This window comes from Gracilinanus agilis, chromosome 5 (genome assembly GCF_016433145.1).
Source record: "Gracilinanus agilis isolate LMUSP501 chromosome 5, AgileGrace, whole genome shotgun sequence".
Taxonomy (NCBI): Eukaryota; Metazoa; Chordata; class Mammalia; order Didelphimorphia; family Didelphidae; genus Gracilinanus; species Gracilinanus agilis.
Genome location: NC_058134.1, coordinates 43598329 through 43612159, shown reverse-complemented (window position 1 = coordinate 43612159; position 13831 = coordinate 43598329). Strand labels below are relative to the sequence as shown.

The 13831-nt window shown below is 44.1% G+C and overlaps 1 protein-coding gene across 1 annotated transcript in view; it reads left to right on the top strand.

The window, feature by feature from the left end:
- SACM1L (SAC1 like phosphatidylinositide phosphatase) overlaps positions 1 to 6844 on the top strand; it is a 50024-nt gene extending 43180 nt beyond the window's left edge. The window contains exons 17-20 of the mRNA XM_044678613.1: positions 78 to 171; positions 282 to 374; positions 1981 to 2038; positions 4910 to 6844. Coding sequence (XP_044534548.1) covers positions 78 to 171; positions 282 to 374; positions 1981 to 2038; positions 4910 to 5046 — 382 coding nt within the window. The 3' untranslated portion in view covers positions 5047 to 6844. The remainder of the gene's footprint in view (positions 1 to 77; positions 172 to 281; positions 375 to 1980; positions 2039 to 4909) is intronic.
- The last annotated feature ends 6987 nt before the right edge of the window (positions 6845 to 13831 follow it).

Below are 13831 nucleotides of genomic sequence, written 5' to 3'. Positions count from 1 at the left end.
CATTTTTAAGAAATAATCATTTACTACATATTATAACATGTTAAAAACATAATCCTCAAATCAACTTTTTTACACAGGACTGGGAAGAGAACTCAGTGGGGGCTGGTGCAGGATGGCTGGAATTCACTTGTGCGCTACTACAAAAACAACTTTTCTGATGGCTTTCGACAGGTAAGGAGGGCTTTGAGATGTGAGCAGGCCTCTGGGGCTAGATGGCCCCGAAATGATGTGATTGTTTTTGGCATGTTTTCTGCAGACATTAATCTACCTCTCTCTTCTAGGATTCCATAGACTTATTTCTTGGAAACTATTCAGTGGATGAAATAGAACATAATAGTCCCCTCCATGTACAAAAGGACTGGAAATTCTTGGCTGTAAGGACATTGACATTTTTCTTTTGGAAATTGTCTTTCTTTTTCAGTTGCTTGATTTCAGAACATCTGCACTAAAGCGAATTTGTATATAAAGTCCTATTGTGAGGAAGATACTAACCTTTTAGTTTAGCTTCCTTCTTTTTCTCTTGCCCTCTCACAAACTTTTCACACTTTTTATTGTGGTATAGAGATGTGCGTGCTTACAGGAATTTTGTTTTGGCCTCTTACTTGTGGTGGTAGCCAGTAACAGTCACCCACATTTCTAGCAACTCTTATTGCTGGGGTTAAGGAAGTTTTTTTATATCTGGGACCAGCATTTAGCACAGCATGTATATGATGTCTGTACCTCTTCTTTTGCTCTACTGTACCTCCTGAGCATCTAATCTGTGTCTTCTTCTCCTAGGAGCTTCTCATTTCAGCATGTTGTCATGCAATAAAGGCCCAAGTAGTCACTCTTGTTAGGGGTATTTGTATTCTAATAGAGAACTTGTAAGGCTGAAAAAGCAGACCCAAAGGAAAAAATGGTTCTCTTATGGTAGAATTTCAGTCTTCTTGATTTAGAGTAGCAGGACCAATATTTTCGAGTGGTGGACCTTTATTGTATCCCCTTGTGTTATATTCTCTTTAGTCATTCACTCACAGAGCTGGCTAGGCCTGTGTACACAGGAGTGGAGACCACCCTCTCAGATTACTATCAGTCAGTGCAAGTGTTCCTCGTAGGAAAAGAGCCCAGATTTTGGACACTGAGGCAAACAAATAATTTCATGTTAAATATTGCCTTTTCCATCATTTTTATGAGAAAAAAACTACCTTACTAGAACAAAAATTCAGTGGAGACAAATTTAAAAGAAATTTAAGAGATCATTTAAATACTTTGAATGATGGAGTAGAAAGGATTCTTAGATGAGAAATTAGGAGACTCGGGTTTTAGTCCCAATTTTGCCTTTAGCTGGTAGTGTGACTTGAAGTAATTTACGGTCTGGATGTACATAAGAAGAGTGGATAAGAAGACTTGTCTTTTACAGCATTGCAATCCTATGATGCTTTGACTTAGGTGTGGCTGTGATATAGGAGATCAGGACCGAGTTCCTCAGGTTCCAACATTTAACAAAACTAAAGAAGCTTGGGAACCACAATTATGTGCCCCATTGCTAGAAGACTCTTTTAAGAAAATCTTTCGTTTTTGGGTTTTCAACTCAGGAAGGCTAATTTATCTTGTGGCTTTTTTAAAAATCAAGTTTATTTAATTCATTAATTTAGAATATTTTTCCATGGTTACATGATTTATGTTCTTTCCCTTCCCCCTCCTGAAGCTGACTAGCAGTTCCATTGGGTTTTACATGTGTCACTGATCAAGACCTAGTTCCATATTATTAACATTTGTACTAGGTTGATCACTTAGAGGCTACATCCCCAATCATATCCCCATCAAACCATGTGATCAAACAGTTGTTTTTCTTCTGTATTTCTACTCTTGGGATTGTTTGTTTGTTTTTTTTTAATGAAGGTTGGGGGGAGAAATGTGAGACAGAACATAAAAGTGTGTGCAGTTGAGCTTGGATCAGAGAAGTAGAATTCATAAATGATTGTTTTTGTTTTTTCCCAGTTGCCTATTATCATGGTCGTTGCCTTCTCAATGTGCATTATCTGTTTGCTTATGGCTGGTAAGACTTATTCCCTATCCTACATTAATATATATGTATATACACATATGTACATACCTATTTGTATATATTTTGTGGCATTTTAAGATAATTAAGTCTTTTCTAGCTTTGACTATGTTTAATAAGACCCAATCAGTTTTGTTCTTTAGATTCAGCCACCCAAAGAAGCTGTGTCAAAGATTCATTTTGTTATTATGAGCTAAGATATTATTAACAACTTGTCATTTAATTTTAAGTTAACTGTAAAGATGCCTTTTTTATTGCTACCTTTTACTTTTTTAAAAACTTTTCTTAGAAGTTCCCATTATAGCTAAATAAGCATATTAGAGAAAAATGGAGGAAAATCTTTTTTATTTAATGATTAATTTGGGTGACTTGTTTCCTTTTGACATATTCAATCACTAAATATTTATTAAGTGCCTGTTATGTGCCAGGCACGATGCTAAACCCTAGAAATATAAAGGGAAAAAAAAAAACAGCCCCTGTCCTGTCTCACACAATCTAATGGGGAAAACACCGTATAGACAGTTGCAAACAACTACATACAAATAAGCTCTATACAGGATAAGTAGGAAATAATCAGTAGGGGAAAGACACTAGAATTAAGAGGGATCAGGAAAGACTTCCTGCATGATAGGAGGTGAAGGTAAGGAAGAGCATTCTGGACATGAACCAGAGGGAATGCCCTGAGCAGAGATAGAACAGCCAAGAGGCCATTATCCCTGGACCACAGAGGATGTGTTGGGGAGTGTAGAAAGAGTGCAACAGGAGGAGGGGAGCATCTTATAAAGGGCTTTGAAAGCTAAACAGCATTTTGTATTTGGCCCTTGAGGCAATAGGAAGCCCCTGATGTTTATTGAGGTGAAGTGATCCAGATTCACTGGTGGCTGAATAGAGAATAGTTTGGAGAAGGAGAGACTAGAGTCAGACCAGCCACCATCAGTCACTACAATAGTCCTGGCATGAGGTGATGGGGGCCTGCACTGGGATAGGCCCAATGTTGGGAACAAAGGAGCAAGAGATGTAACAAAGGAGGTCTGACGGGCCTTGGCAATGTGGGAGCTGAGAGAGAGGGAGGAATCCAGGAAGGCTTTTCGTTTGTGAGCTTGAGGGAAGGGAAGATCATGGTGCCCGTGACTGTAATAGGGGATGTTGGAATGGGACTGAGTTTTGGGAAAAGATAATGAGTTCATATTTGGGACATAGTTTGAACTATTGACACAACATCTACTTTGAAATGTTTAATAGTCAATTAGAAGAGGCAGCTCAGTAACACAGTAGATAGAGCACCAGGTCTGGAGTCAAGAGTTTAGGTCTAGCTTCGGATTCTTCCTAGTTATATGACTCTGGGCAAGTCACTTAATCCCGACTGCCTAGTCCTTACTACCCTTCTAGTTTGGAATTGATACTAAGACAGAAGGTAAAGTTTTAAGGAAAATGTAAGAAGTCAAATAAAAATGCAAGCCTGAATATCCATAAAGAACCTAGAGTTGGCTAAGTAGATTTGATAATCATCAGCATAGAGAGAAATGACTCGATGGGAGGTGACATCACCAAGAAAACTAGTGTAGAGGGAAGAGAGAAGCGTATCCAGGACAGGACTTTGTGGGGCACTCCTGTTTAGGAGACATGAAGGTACTAGGCAAGGAGCAGCCTCGTAGGTAGGAGAGGAAAGATGGATTAGGGCGATGGCTATAGGAATGGAAAGGAGGTGACAAATCTGTGAGATATTTCAGTGCAACAGTTGAAAAGACTTTATTGTGAGAGATTACGCCAAGGTTTTAAGCTGTGAAATTGGTGGAACAGTGTGTGTGACTTGGCATAAATAGGGAGGAGAGAAAAGCAGGAGGAAACTTTGGGATCTTCAAGTTTGACATTTTGATGCTCCAGCTCATCTTTGGAGTAATGATGCCCTCTAGGGGTGGGGGGTATTGACTAGAGCTGAAAGGAGAGGTGAGATATGTTTAGTTAGATGGAGACAGAGTTTTGGGGACCATCTGTGGTGGGGACACCCAGGTTCAAAGCTTGGGGCCATCAGGAAGTGAATTTGGCCTTGCTTTCAATGTGATAAGCCACTAACATCTATTTTATTAAATCTGTGACTCTGGGCAAGTCACTTAATCCTGACTGCCTAGTCCTTACTACCCTTCTAGTTTGATGAAATACCACAAAGCTGCTAGGTATGAAACTGGGCATTCAGAGCTGTCCTCTTCCCTGGGCAGAGGTGGTCCTGTTTCCTTAGTTTCACAGTCAAGGAGGTGCTCTTGTGACCTCACCTCGTGTGTCCTCAAAGCTGTAAATGCAGCTCTCTCCATCCAAAGGGAACTTCAAGGAGCCACTGACGTTCTCTGGCAGTCGCCCACTCAAAGTCAGTCACCTTCAGTCTGCTAAGCTAATTCCCTATAACACGAGGAAGCCAAGTACATCAGATCTTGGCTTTGGGCCAGCAGATGGAAAGGGTATTAGTGTAAGTTACTGAGTTATTGTCTAGACCAGTGATGGGCAAACTACGGCCTGGATCTGGCCCTCGAAGAATAGTTTGCCCATCACTGGTCTAGTTTGTTATTTTTCAGGAATATAGATAATGTCTAAAGTGAGATAACCAGTTATCCATTATATTTGAAACAAAATTCTTTTAATAGTTGTTTCTAATCCCTTCTAAAAGTGGTAATTATTTGTGAGATGGAACATAAGGTTACATCTTAGTAAGATCATGTTAATTAAGTTTTGATTAGATGTGCTTATTAGGACGATGCTAATAAACTTCCGATTGGTAGATGCGTTGCACCAACAGATCTCAGACTAATGAAAAATGACTATTGTAATTTATTTATTGCCATTTTCTTTCTTTCTTTTTAAAAATATGAACAGGTGACACGTGGACAGAGACATTGGCCTATGTGTTCTTCTGGGCGTTTGCAAGCATTGGAACATTTTTAATTATCATTTACAATGGCAAAGATTTTGTTGATGCACCCAAACTGGTCCAAAAAGAAAAGATAGACTGAATTTGTACCTGTGGAAAGCGGCTTGGCTTAGAAGATTCCACTATTCAGAATTGGAGTCTTTACTGATCTGCTTTCCACATCAATAAGGGGTCTTCTTAGCTTTTTTTATCTTTAGAAAAAGCAAATTCTATACTTTATTTAGAGATGTGGCATACAATTGAGATCCGGTATTACATCCTTCTTCAGAATGATCTTTTACATAGTGCATCAGTTGGGAATGGGACCCTCCTGATTGGAACCATGCAGGCCAAAGCCTTCGGGATGTTTTTGGCTTAAAGCCTGCTAGGATTTCAACCTGGATCCCACTGCCCAGGCTGGGAGGAATCTATTTACCCAACTGTTGCAGTATTGGTAATGTATAAACTAAATTGAGCTTCTTTCACTATTTAAAATAGTAAAATTATTTTTCTAGCTGAGTTTCCTTCTTGTCATCTCAGAAGCAATCACAGTTGACAAGCATATGCTGTGGACTTTTGTTAAAAGCGAACACCTGTTAAATGCTAATAACTTCTATGAAAAAATTAATCTTGATTCTTCTAAGAGTTTGATTAAAATCTTCTAAGTCTTCATTTGAGGAGGGAGAGAACAGGGATTTCTGGATATTCCAGTGAAAGTCTGAATTGGGCTGCTTCCCTCCCATGCTCTCCTGACACTATTTTCTAATTGCAGTTTAACCAACCATTTAAGAGTGATGAGAGTTTAGATAGAATTATCTTTTCTTTTTAAAGATGTAAATGAAATCAAAGAAGAATGTAAAGTCTCTTTTCCTTGTGATGTTCTGCTCTTATGCTAAAGGCCCAAAGCTCACCTGTGTTGGAACAGTTGTCGCAGGGGCAGATGCTCCAGTTGGCTGCTCCCCAAACCTTCCCTGAATGTTTCTGAGGGGCCTGAAGGGTCACTTGCCCAGCGTCCGAGAGCCATGGCTTTGGGAGGAGGCCTCCGCTTTGCTTTTGGGGTAGCAGCCTCACGTCCATGCATTGGATTGTGGACACTGTTGATGGCATAAAGAATTTCTGCTGTTCTTCAGTGTGTGTCTTAGATTCAGAGCTTCCAAGTCATTCTAGTTCCCTTAATCAAGGACCAACTTTAACTTTGATTTATGTGCAAAAACAGACAGGAAATAGGCTTTCAAAGCTGTGCATAGTTCTAATTGTGGATACAGCTGTCTATTCAAATTGCAATTATGGAATCCAACATTCTAAACATATATAAGATAGTAGGTTAATTGCCACCCTTGAAAAGATAATTCACTTAATGCACTGCTACAACGTGTCCGTGTCGTGCTTGAAAATCCGTGCAGCTTCTTTGTTTCGAGTCCCGATTCGTTTTATCGTTAAATGTTTCTAAAAGCCCCTTCGTTGCATCATTATCTTTTGTAAGCACTCATGACGAGAAACTGTTGCTTTTAGAAACTATAATGGAAATAATAGTTGAAAAAATCCTGCATAGTTTAAAATCAATTATCAGAGCTCATAATGACTAAGAAATAAACGGACTACCTGTTCTTAACATGTAAATAAATGTAATTTGCTCCAAAGACGGATGGACTATGGAACCTGCCCATGTCTACTGTAGTACATAATCCAAAAGCTTTTAGCCATTTCATGCTAAAAACTTGTTTCATCCACTACAACAAAGACCAAATTGGAACTGCAAATCTGGCTGCTTTGCAAGAAATGGATTACTTTAGGTTTCTTAGTTTCTAGGGTGTATCTTTCAGAATTCTACAGTGGTTTTATTTCCTATATTGTATATCTGCAAATGACAATAAAATTTCACTCTCTTTTCTAACTCCTGACATTGTTGTTCCAGCACTGTTGATTCGAAAGTTTCTGTGATTTTTCCCATGTCACAAACTGGCATTTTCCTTCTCCATTTTCAGCTATTTGTCCCGTGAAATGGGTTGCCTTTTTTTGTTGTTTTTGAACCCCCTGAGGTCCGGCCGATAAGTTATGAGTACTCTGGCCGGGCACACAGCGGTGCCCCAGAGGCTTCCTGCCCCCCCAGAACAAAGGACTTTTCACGGGCAGGTGCCCGAGGGCCGCCGTCTGCGCCCGCCTCTTCCCTCGGTAGTCATGGTCTGACGTCCGTCCTTCACCGGGACGGGTCATCTGTGTGTCTCGGTGGTTCCCTCCATCTGTGCTCGCCTTTAAAGCCTCGCGAGAGCAGAGGGGCCGCTGCTCCCGGCGGGCCTCAATCCCGGGAGAGGAGAAATGAGGCTGCCCACAGCCCCTCCGGGACGGCCTGACTTCCCCCCCCCCCCGCCCCCCCAAGGGCCCACCAGAAGGCAGAGGAGGCCTCCGTGTGCCCCTGCTCGGGCCTCCCGGGCCACTTCCTGTTTGATGTCTCCTTTAGAATTGACCAACCAAATCCCAGAATGCATCCCTGCAGGATTTCTCCCTCAGAGCCCAGTGTATGAAGGAAAAAGCATTCGCTGAGTACTTCCTGGGAATGGAACTCACAGTCCAGTGACCTGCCCAGGGTCACACAGGATGTGTTGGGAGCCAAACTTGAACCCAGATCCTCCTGACTCCAAGCCTGCTGCTCTAGCCGCGGGGCCACCTGACTGCCCCAAGTGAAACTGGTTTTTCTAAGGCCGCAGCGGATTTGGTGGCGGTTCTTTGAGTGAGACCCGGAAAGCTGGAGGCAGAGGTGGAGGGGACGGGCAGCCCCAGGGCGGGGATTGGACCAGTGGCTGCGCTCCTCCTGCCGGGGTCCTCCTGACCCGGGTCCTCCTGCCGGGGTCCTCCCCGCAGAACAGCGCGCTGGACTTTTCCCCTCCATGAAAAGGGCTGTTTGAGTGTGTCTGAGTTCAGTGACGGTCCCTGAGCAGGACTCGATTTCTACCCAGACGCACACGTCCATCCGTCTTTATGGCAGGGCCGTTTGAAGGAACATTAAATTGGATTCAGTCGATAAATGAATACAATTTATTATAAAATTCGTAGTTGAGCTTTGGGCACAATTTTCCGGAGCCTTTAATTTTAGCCTTTATTTTTTACCCCCCTGGGACATTTCTTTGAGCCTTTCAGTCCCTCACCATTTTGAGTCTTCTGAAAGAGCGGCGCTCCGTGACTTACAGCCTTTATGGCATCATTAGGAAAATTGTGTTATTTGTTTTTAGTTGTGGGCATTTGTTTCAGGCTCCTTTTCCCAGTTGTGATCCAACCCCATCTTTTAGTTAGTTTTCAAGTCCTTTAAGAATTTTCCCACCATAGAGTAGCAGTTTTTCAATGAATTATTTAAATCGATCTCCCCACTCCCCTCCAGTGATTCAAGATTTTTTGAATAATGAAGATGACTATTGATAATTAAAGTGGTTTGAACCTTTTTCCCCCTAAACCCTCACCTTCCATCTTAGAATCATTAGTGTGTATTGGTTCCAAGGCCGAAGAGTGGTAAGGGCTGGGCAATGAGGGTCAAGTGACTTGTCCAGGGACACCCAGCTAGGAAGTGTCTGAGGCCAGATTTGAACCCAGGACCTCCCATCTCTGGGTCTGGCTCTCCATGCACAGAGACACCCAGCTGCCCCCTGGTTTGAATCTTTTTGCCATCCTTTTTCTGTTCTTCTGTCCCGGGTGTTCAGTCGTCCCTCCCTGTCGGGAAGGGGCCGGGCTCCTGTGCAGAGCATCTAGCCCAGCCCAGACTCCTTCCCATCTTTCCCAAAGCATCTCATAGCGGCGTCTTGTAGGCCCTTTGGATAAAATGGCATCATTCTTCAGTGTGTGAATGCCGGGGAGAAGAGCATCGGCTTTTCCCAGGCCTCGGCTCGCCCCGTGTTCAGATGACTCTACCTGCTGTTCGGAGCTGCACTCTCTCTCTTGCCTTATCCTGCGGGACGGAGGCTGGGAGGGGAGCGGCACGTCCTGGGCCCGACAGCCGGCCTTGTTGTGGTGTGAGCGTGTGGCTGGGGCTGAAGGGAAGCCCCCACTCGGGGCCGGGCTTCTTGGAGGTCGTCCCACTGCCATGCAGGAAGGAACCTCTAAGGGCGGGGAGGAACCCGAGGCCCTTTTTTAGAGTAAGAAGTTCCTGCGCCCACGTGCTTCAGCCCAGCGGAGAAGCCCTTCGGGGCGAGCAGATGCTGTGCCGGGAGATGAGCGGCACCCTGAGATGGTCTGTCCCTCCCCCGGGCCCTTCCTGGTTCCCAGCAGGCACCCCACTCAATGCAGGGGGCAGGACGGCAAAGTTTAGGGGAAAGAGGGCTGGTTTGAGCTTCTGCTCGGTTGAGCCTCCTGGCTAACAAGCAAAGCTACAAAGATGGGATCAAAGCCTTCTTGGGACGTGGCAGGTAACGGGCTGGGGAGGAAGTCGTTCTATGTGGTGCCTCTCCTACACACGCCTCTTCCTGTGGTTCCCTTCAGGATGGGACATGGGTGGGTTGCGGGTCAAAGATCACGAGGTCCCAGTGGCCCCGCAGGGCCTGCCGGCTCTGCTATGTTGAAGGACGTTTCCTTCTAAAGGAGAAACAGTAAATCGGATTTCTCTCATGAAGCGTCTTGTAAAAATGGTCCATAATTCAACCCACTTGCTTGGTTTGCTTTCTTTTAACTGGCTCAGAAATGAATCTGCCGAGGGCACTGTCAACATCCATTACTATTTCCATAAAGAGAACAGTGACTCGGGATCGGCCTTCTGGTCCTCGGAAACTTGTGTGAATGAAGAAGGTGGCATTTTCCATTTAAGCCCAGCAAGGAGGGCGCTTCTGGGTGGCTCAGTGGATGGAGAGCCAGACCCAGAGACCGGAGGCCCTGAGTTCAAATGTGGCCTCGGATACTTCTAGCTGTGTGACCCTGGACAAGTCACTTAACCCCCATTGCCTAGCCCTTACCTCTCTTCTGCCTTGGAACTTGGAACTTCTGCCTTGGAACAACACCTGGTATTGATTCTAAGAAGGAATGTAAAGGTTTAAAAAAAACAGCAAAGTAAACTCTGCTTCTCTACCCTCCCTCCGCTCCATGCCAAGGTTTACTCGTGCCCTTAACCCCAGGGCGGTCCTCTTCAGATGCAGCGCCCGGCTTTGTCCAGTGGGATTACAGGAAGAGACAAATGTCAGAAAGGGAGATGGGGGCGGCTAGAGACGCCCAAGAGCACTCAGTGGAGGGCACGTATTTCAAAACACATTTATATCGGATTTATTTACAATGTCACTTGTTAATAATAAACACAAAATAAGGAAAGCTCTATCTGCAAGGTTTCCTGGCACTAAGTTGAGAGGCAGCACGTCCCCTCCCCTGCTTCCAGCCAGGGGCTCCAGTGTCCCCCCCAGGAGGGGGGGGAGAGTATTCAGCACAAGAAGAAGATCAGTTTACAGGAGAACTTAAACATTTACAAAGCATTTTCAAACACGTTACCTCCTTTGGTCCTCACAACAGCCCTGTGAGGTAAGCAGTGTGAAAGTATTCATTGGCCCCATTTTCTAAAGGAGAAAACAGATTTTAAAACATTTTAAGTGACTTGCCTAAGGTCACTCAATAGTAAGGGGCAACTCATGACTGTCTGACCAGTGCCGGCCCTTCTTTTCCTACGTCCTTATCCCGTGTCATTGGGCAAACTCCTTTGCCTTGAATGATAGAAATGCCTTTGTGTGGCACGGAAGGGGCTCTCCGGTGCCTTCTCAACTAGTGTTTTTGGAGGAAAACCCTCAGGATTCTTTGTTACTTCAATCTCATTCTTTGGAAGCTGTTAAAAATGGCTAAAATAAAACTAACTCAACTGAAACTCCAGGCTTTTTTTTTTTTTAACCCTTGCCTTCTGTCTTAGTTTTATTTCTGAGAAGTATGGGCCAGGCAATCGGGGTTAAATGACTTGCCCAGGGCCAGACAGATGAAAAGGCCGCTCCCAGCACCACTACACAAAGCTGCTCTCTAGGAGGGTTTAGTTTGGACATGAGAATTGTCTTCAGATTCTTGAGGGAGGGGTTGTCCTGAACAAGAAGAAGGAGTGGATTTACTCTGTTTGGCCCCAGGAAAGAGAACTTAGAATGGACGACAGCTACAAAGAAACTAAGGTTATTGGAAGGAAAAACTTCCTAATAACTAGTACTAATGGACTTCCCCAGGAATTTTGGGACTCATCACTTTGAAAAGATTGTCTAAGCATGTTCTAGTGGAGATTCCTAGTCAACAATGGATGGGAAGAGAGAGAAAAAGAAACGGATCCCGCGGCACTAAAAATGGTTCTAATTGTCCTAGAACTCTAGGAACCACTCTAGAGATAATCTGGTCTAACCACCTCACTTTAGTTAGAATTTATAAAGAGCAGCAGAGCTGGGCCTCCAAGTTTCTTGACTCCTTCCATTACTCTTCTCGTGTGGCTGAGAAACACAGAAACCCCCTTGGAAGGCAATTCCAAGAGAGGAAGCCAGCTAAGAAAAGGGCTAAAAAGTGCCTGTTGATCTCAGAAGTCAAGGCTGGAGAGGAAGCCCTTTTCTTCGGGTTTTGGGCTTCTCTGGCGCCATCTTGCTATTTCATGGCTCATCCTGCTCATCCATTCCACTTGTGATTTCCACACTACTTTGGAGTAAGGTGGGCAGGAAGTTCTCACTCGTCTTATTTACTTTCATTGCATTGGATTTTACTCTCTCTTTCTTCTTTGAGCCCAGCACACACTTCCTTCCCCTTCCCCCATGCCTCTCAGTCCGACCTACCCCAGCCACAGAGTTCCTGAATCCTCTGATCCTGGAATCTGTCTCCAGTCTCCACGTTGGCCAGGCTCATGTGCTGTCGTGTTCTCCCCACATCTGTAAATAAACTTCCTATATTATGCCGCCATTTTCCACTCCCAAAGATGTATGACCCTGTTGGCCTCAGCTGCCTCAAATGCTGTCCTTATGCTGGTTCCCAGGCTAACGTGGAGCATTGGGATGCTGGACCTTGAGTTCCTTTTGCAGAGAGGGCATCCTGGCTCCAATCAGTTTTCTCAACTTATGGAATCTAAAGCTTCCAGACCTAGGAGATAGGATGGACCTTAATTCTAGCCCTGATACTAGACCTTCTGGGATTCTTTTAACCTTCACTCTATCTCAATAACTATAGCCATAGAATGTTGTCATCTTGTCTAACCTTGACCCTCATCCTCTTGTTTTATGTCTGGGCTGCTTCAGAATAAATTATATAACATTTTTTAAAAACAAGGCAACAGTTTTGAAGGGCGATGCTCATCTAGGTGTTGAAGTTTTGATGTGCTTTAGGAATCCATTAGAGTCTTTAGCTTGTGCCCAGCCCTTGACAATAACTGATGGAAGAAAAAGGCCGTGATTTCAGGATGAGAGGCGGGTGAGCTGGAGAGACTTCAGTGGCTTCAGGATCAAACTCTGCTGTCATGCTCAAAGCCATCCACCACTCCAGCCCAAATTGGAAACTTTTTGATGCTTGAAGTGACAGCCTGAAGAGGGATAAAGGCAAGAACCAAAGGATGGAAAGTCTGGCACAAGAAAGGATCGGCTCATGCATTTTTAAAGTTAGATGTGCCTTTTATGTGCCATCAGAGCATTGGCACTGTGAGTCTAGAGGAGATGAGCAGCTCAAGGAGCAGAAAGCTACTTAGTTATCAAAAACAAAGACCAAGACTTGAATTTATAATGCCTCTACCTACTCCAGAAGATTTTCCCACGAGAATCAAGAAGAAAACGTCTAAATGGACCCGCCAGCCTACATTTCTGAGCCTGGCTTAAAATGCCCTCCACAAACTGGCTCCAGGCTCTCCTTTGGCATTTATCTCACCCTCTTCCTCATCAAGTAGCTTATGTTTCTGTCAAACTGAACCCTTTTCTGCTCCTCAAATACTGCACTGTTTGTGCTTTTATTTGTTCATATACTTCTCTATTCCTGGAATGCCTTCCTCTTCATCCTTCATCCCTACTCCGTTTAAATCCTCCATGAATTTTTTTCTGATTTCTGCATCCTCGCCCTCTCCATCTTACATTTATTGGAGCCTGTCTTCTCTCTCCTACTTGAGTTTACTCTCCTTGAGGGCAGCCACCATGGTTTATTCCTATCTGGATACTCCTTACGACCTCTGCACATATTAGTTGCTCAGCAAATATTTGTTGAATGAATGTTGAATAAGTTTCTCATGAAGTCGTCTCTCTTTGGTCTCTCCCAAAGTTTCAACATCTTTAACGAAACCTACCCACAGAAACCCTTCCTCAATTCTATGGTCCGCATAAAGGTGTGCTTTCTTTTCTTAGTCCACTATATTTTAGTAGGTGCTTAGTGAATAATGGTGAATATTTATTTTGTACTGTATTATGTTAAATAGGCCACAATGGCTGGCCCATTTGACTCATCCGTATTAGAGAATACTATGCCACATGATTGTCTTCATCATGTGTGGGGACCACCTTGGGTTCTAGGGCTTGTAGTGATCAATGGCTTGTAGGGCCAGCCTTATGGGTTGTAGGGAAGGAAGCACTTTGTCCAGGAAATGACCAGAGGCAATTCTCCCACCTCTTCTGGATTCAACCAGAAGAATCTGTATAAAGATGCTCCCAATGGACACACATGGGCATCTTCTAGCTTTGTGTTCCATCTGGCCTTGCTGTTGATATGTTCAATAATGGTAGATGCAGAAGGGCAAATCCTCAAAAAGTCAGCTATGAGGGCAGCTCGGTAGCCTAGTGGATTGAGAGTCAGGCCTAGAGACGGGAGGTCCTAGGTTCAAATCTGGCCTCAGACACTTCCCAGCTGGGTGACCCTGGGCAAGTCACTTGACCCCCATTGCCCACCCTTACCATTCTTCTGCCTTGGAGCCAATATTGACTCCAAGACAGAAGGTCAGGGTTTTT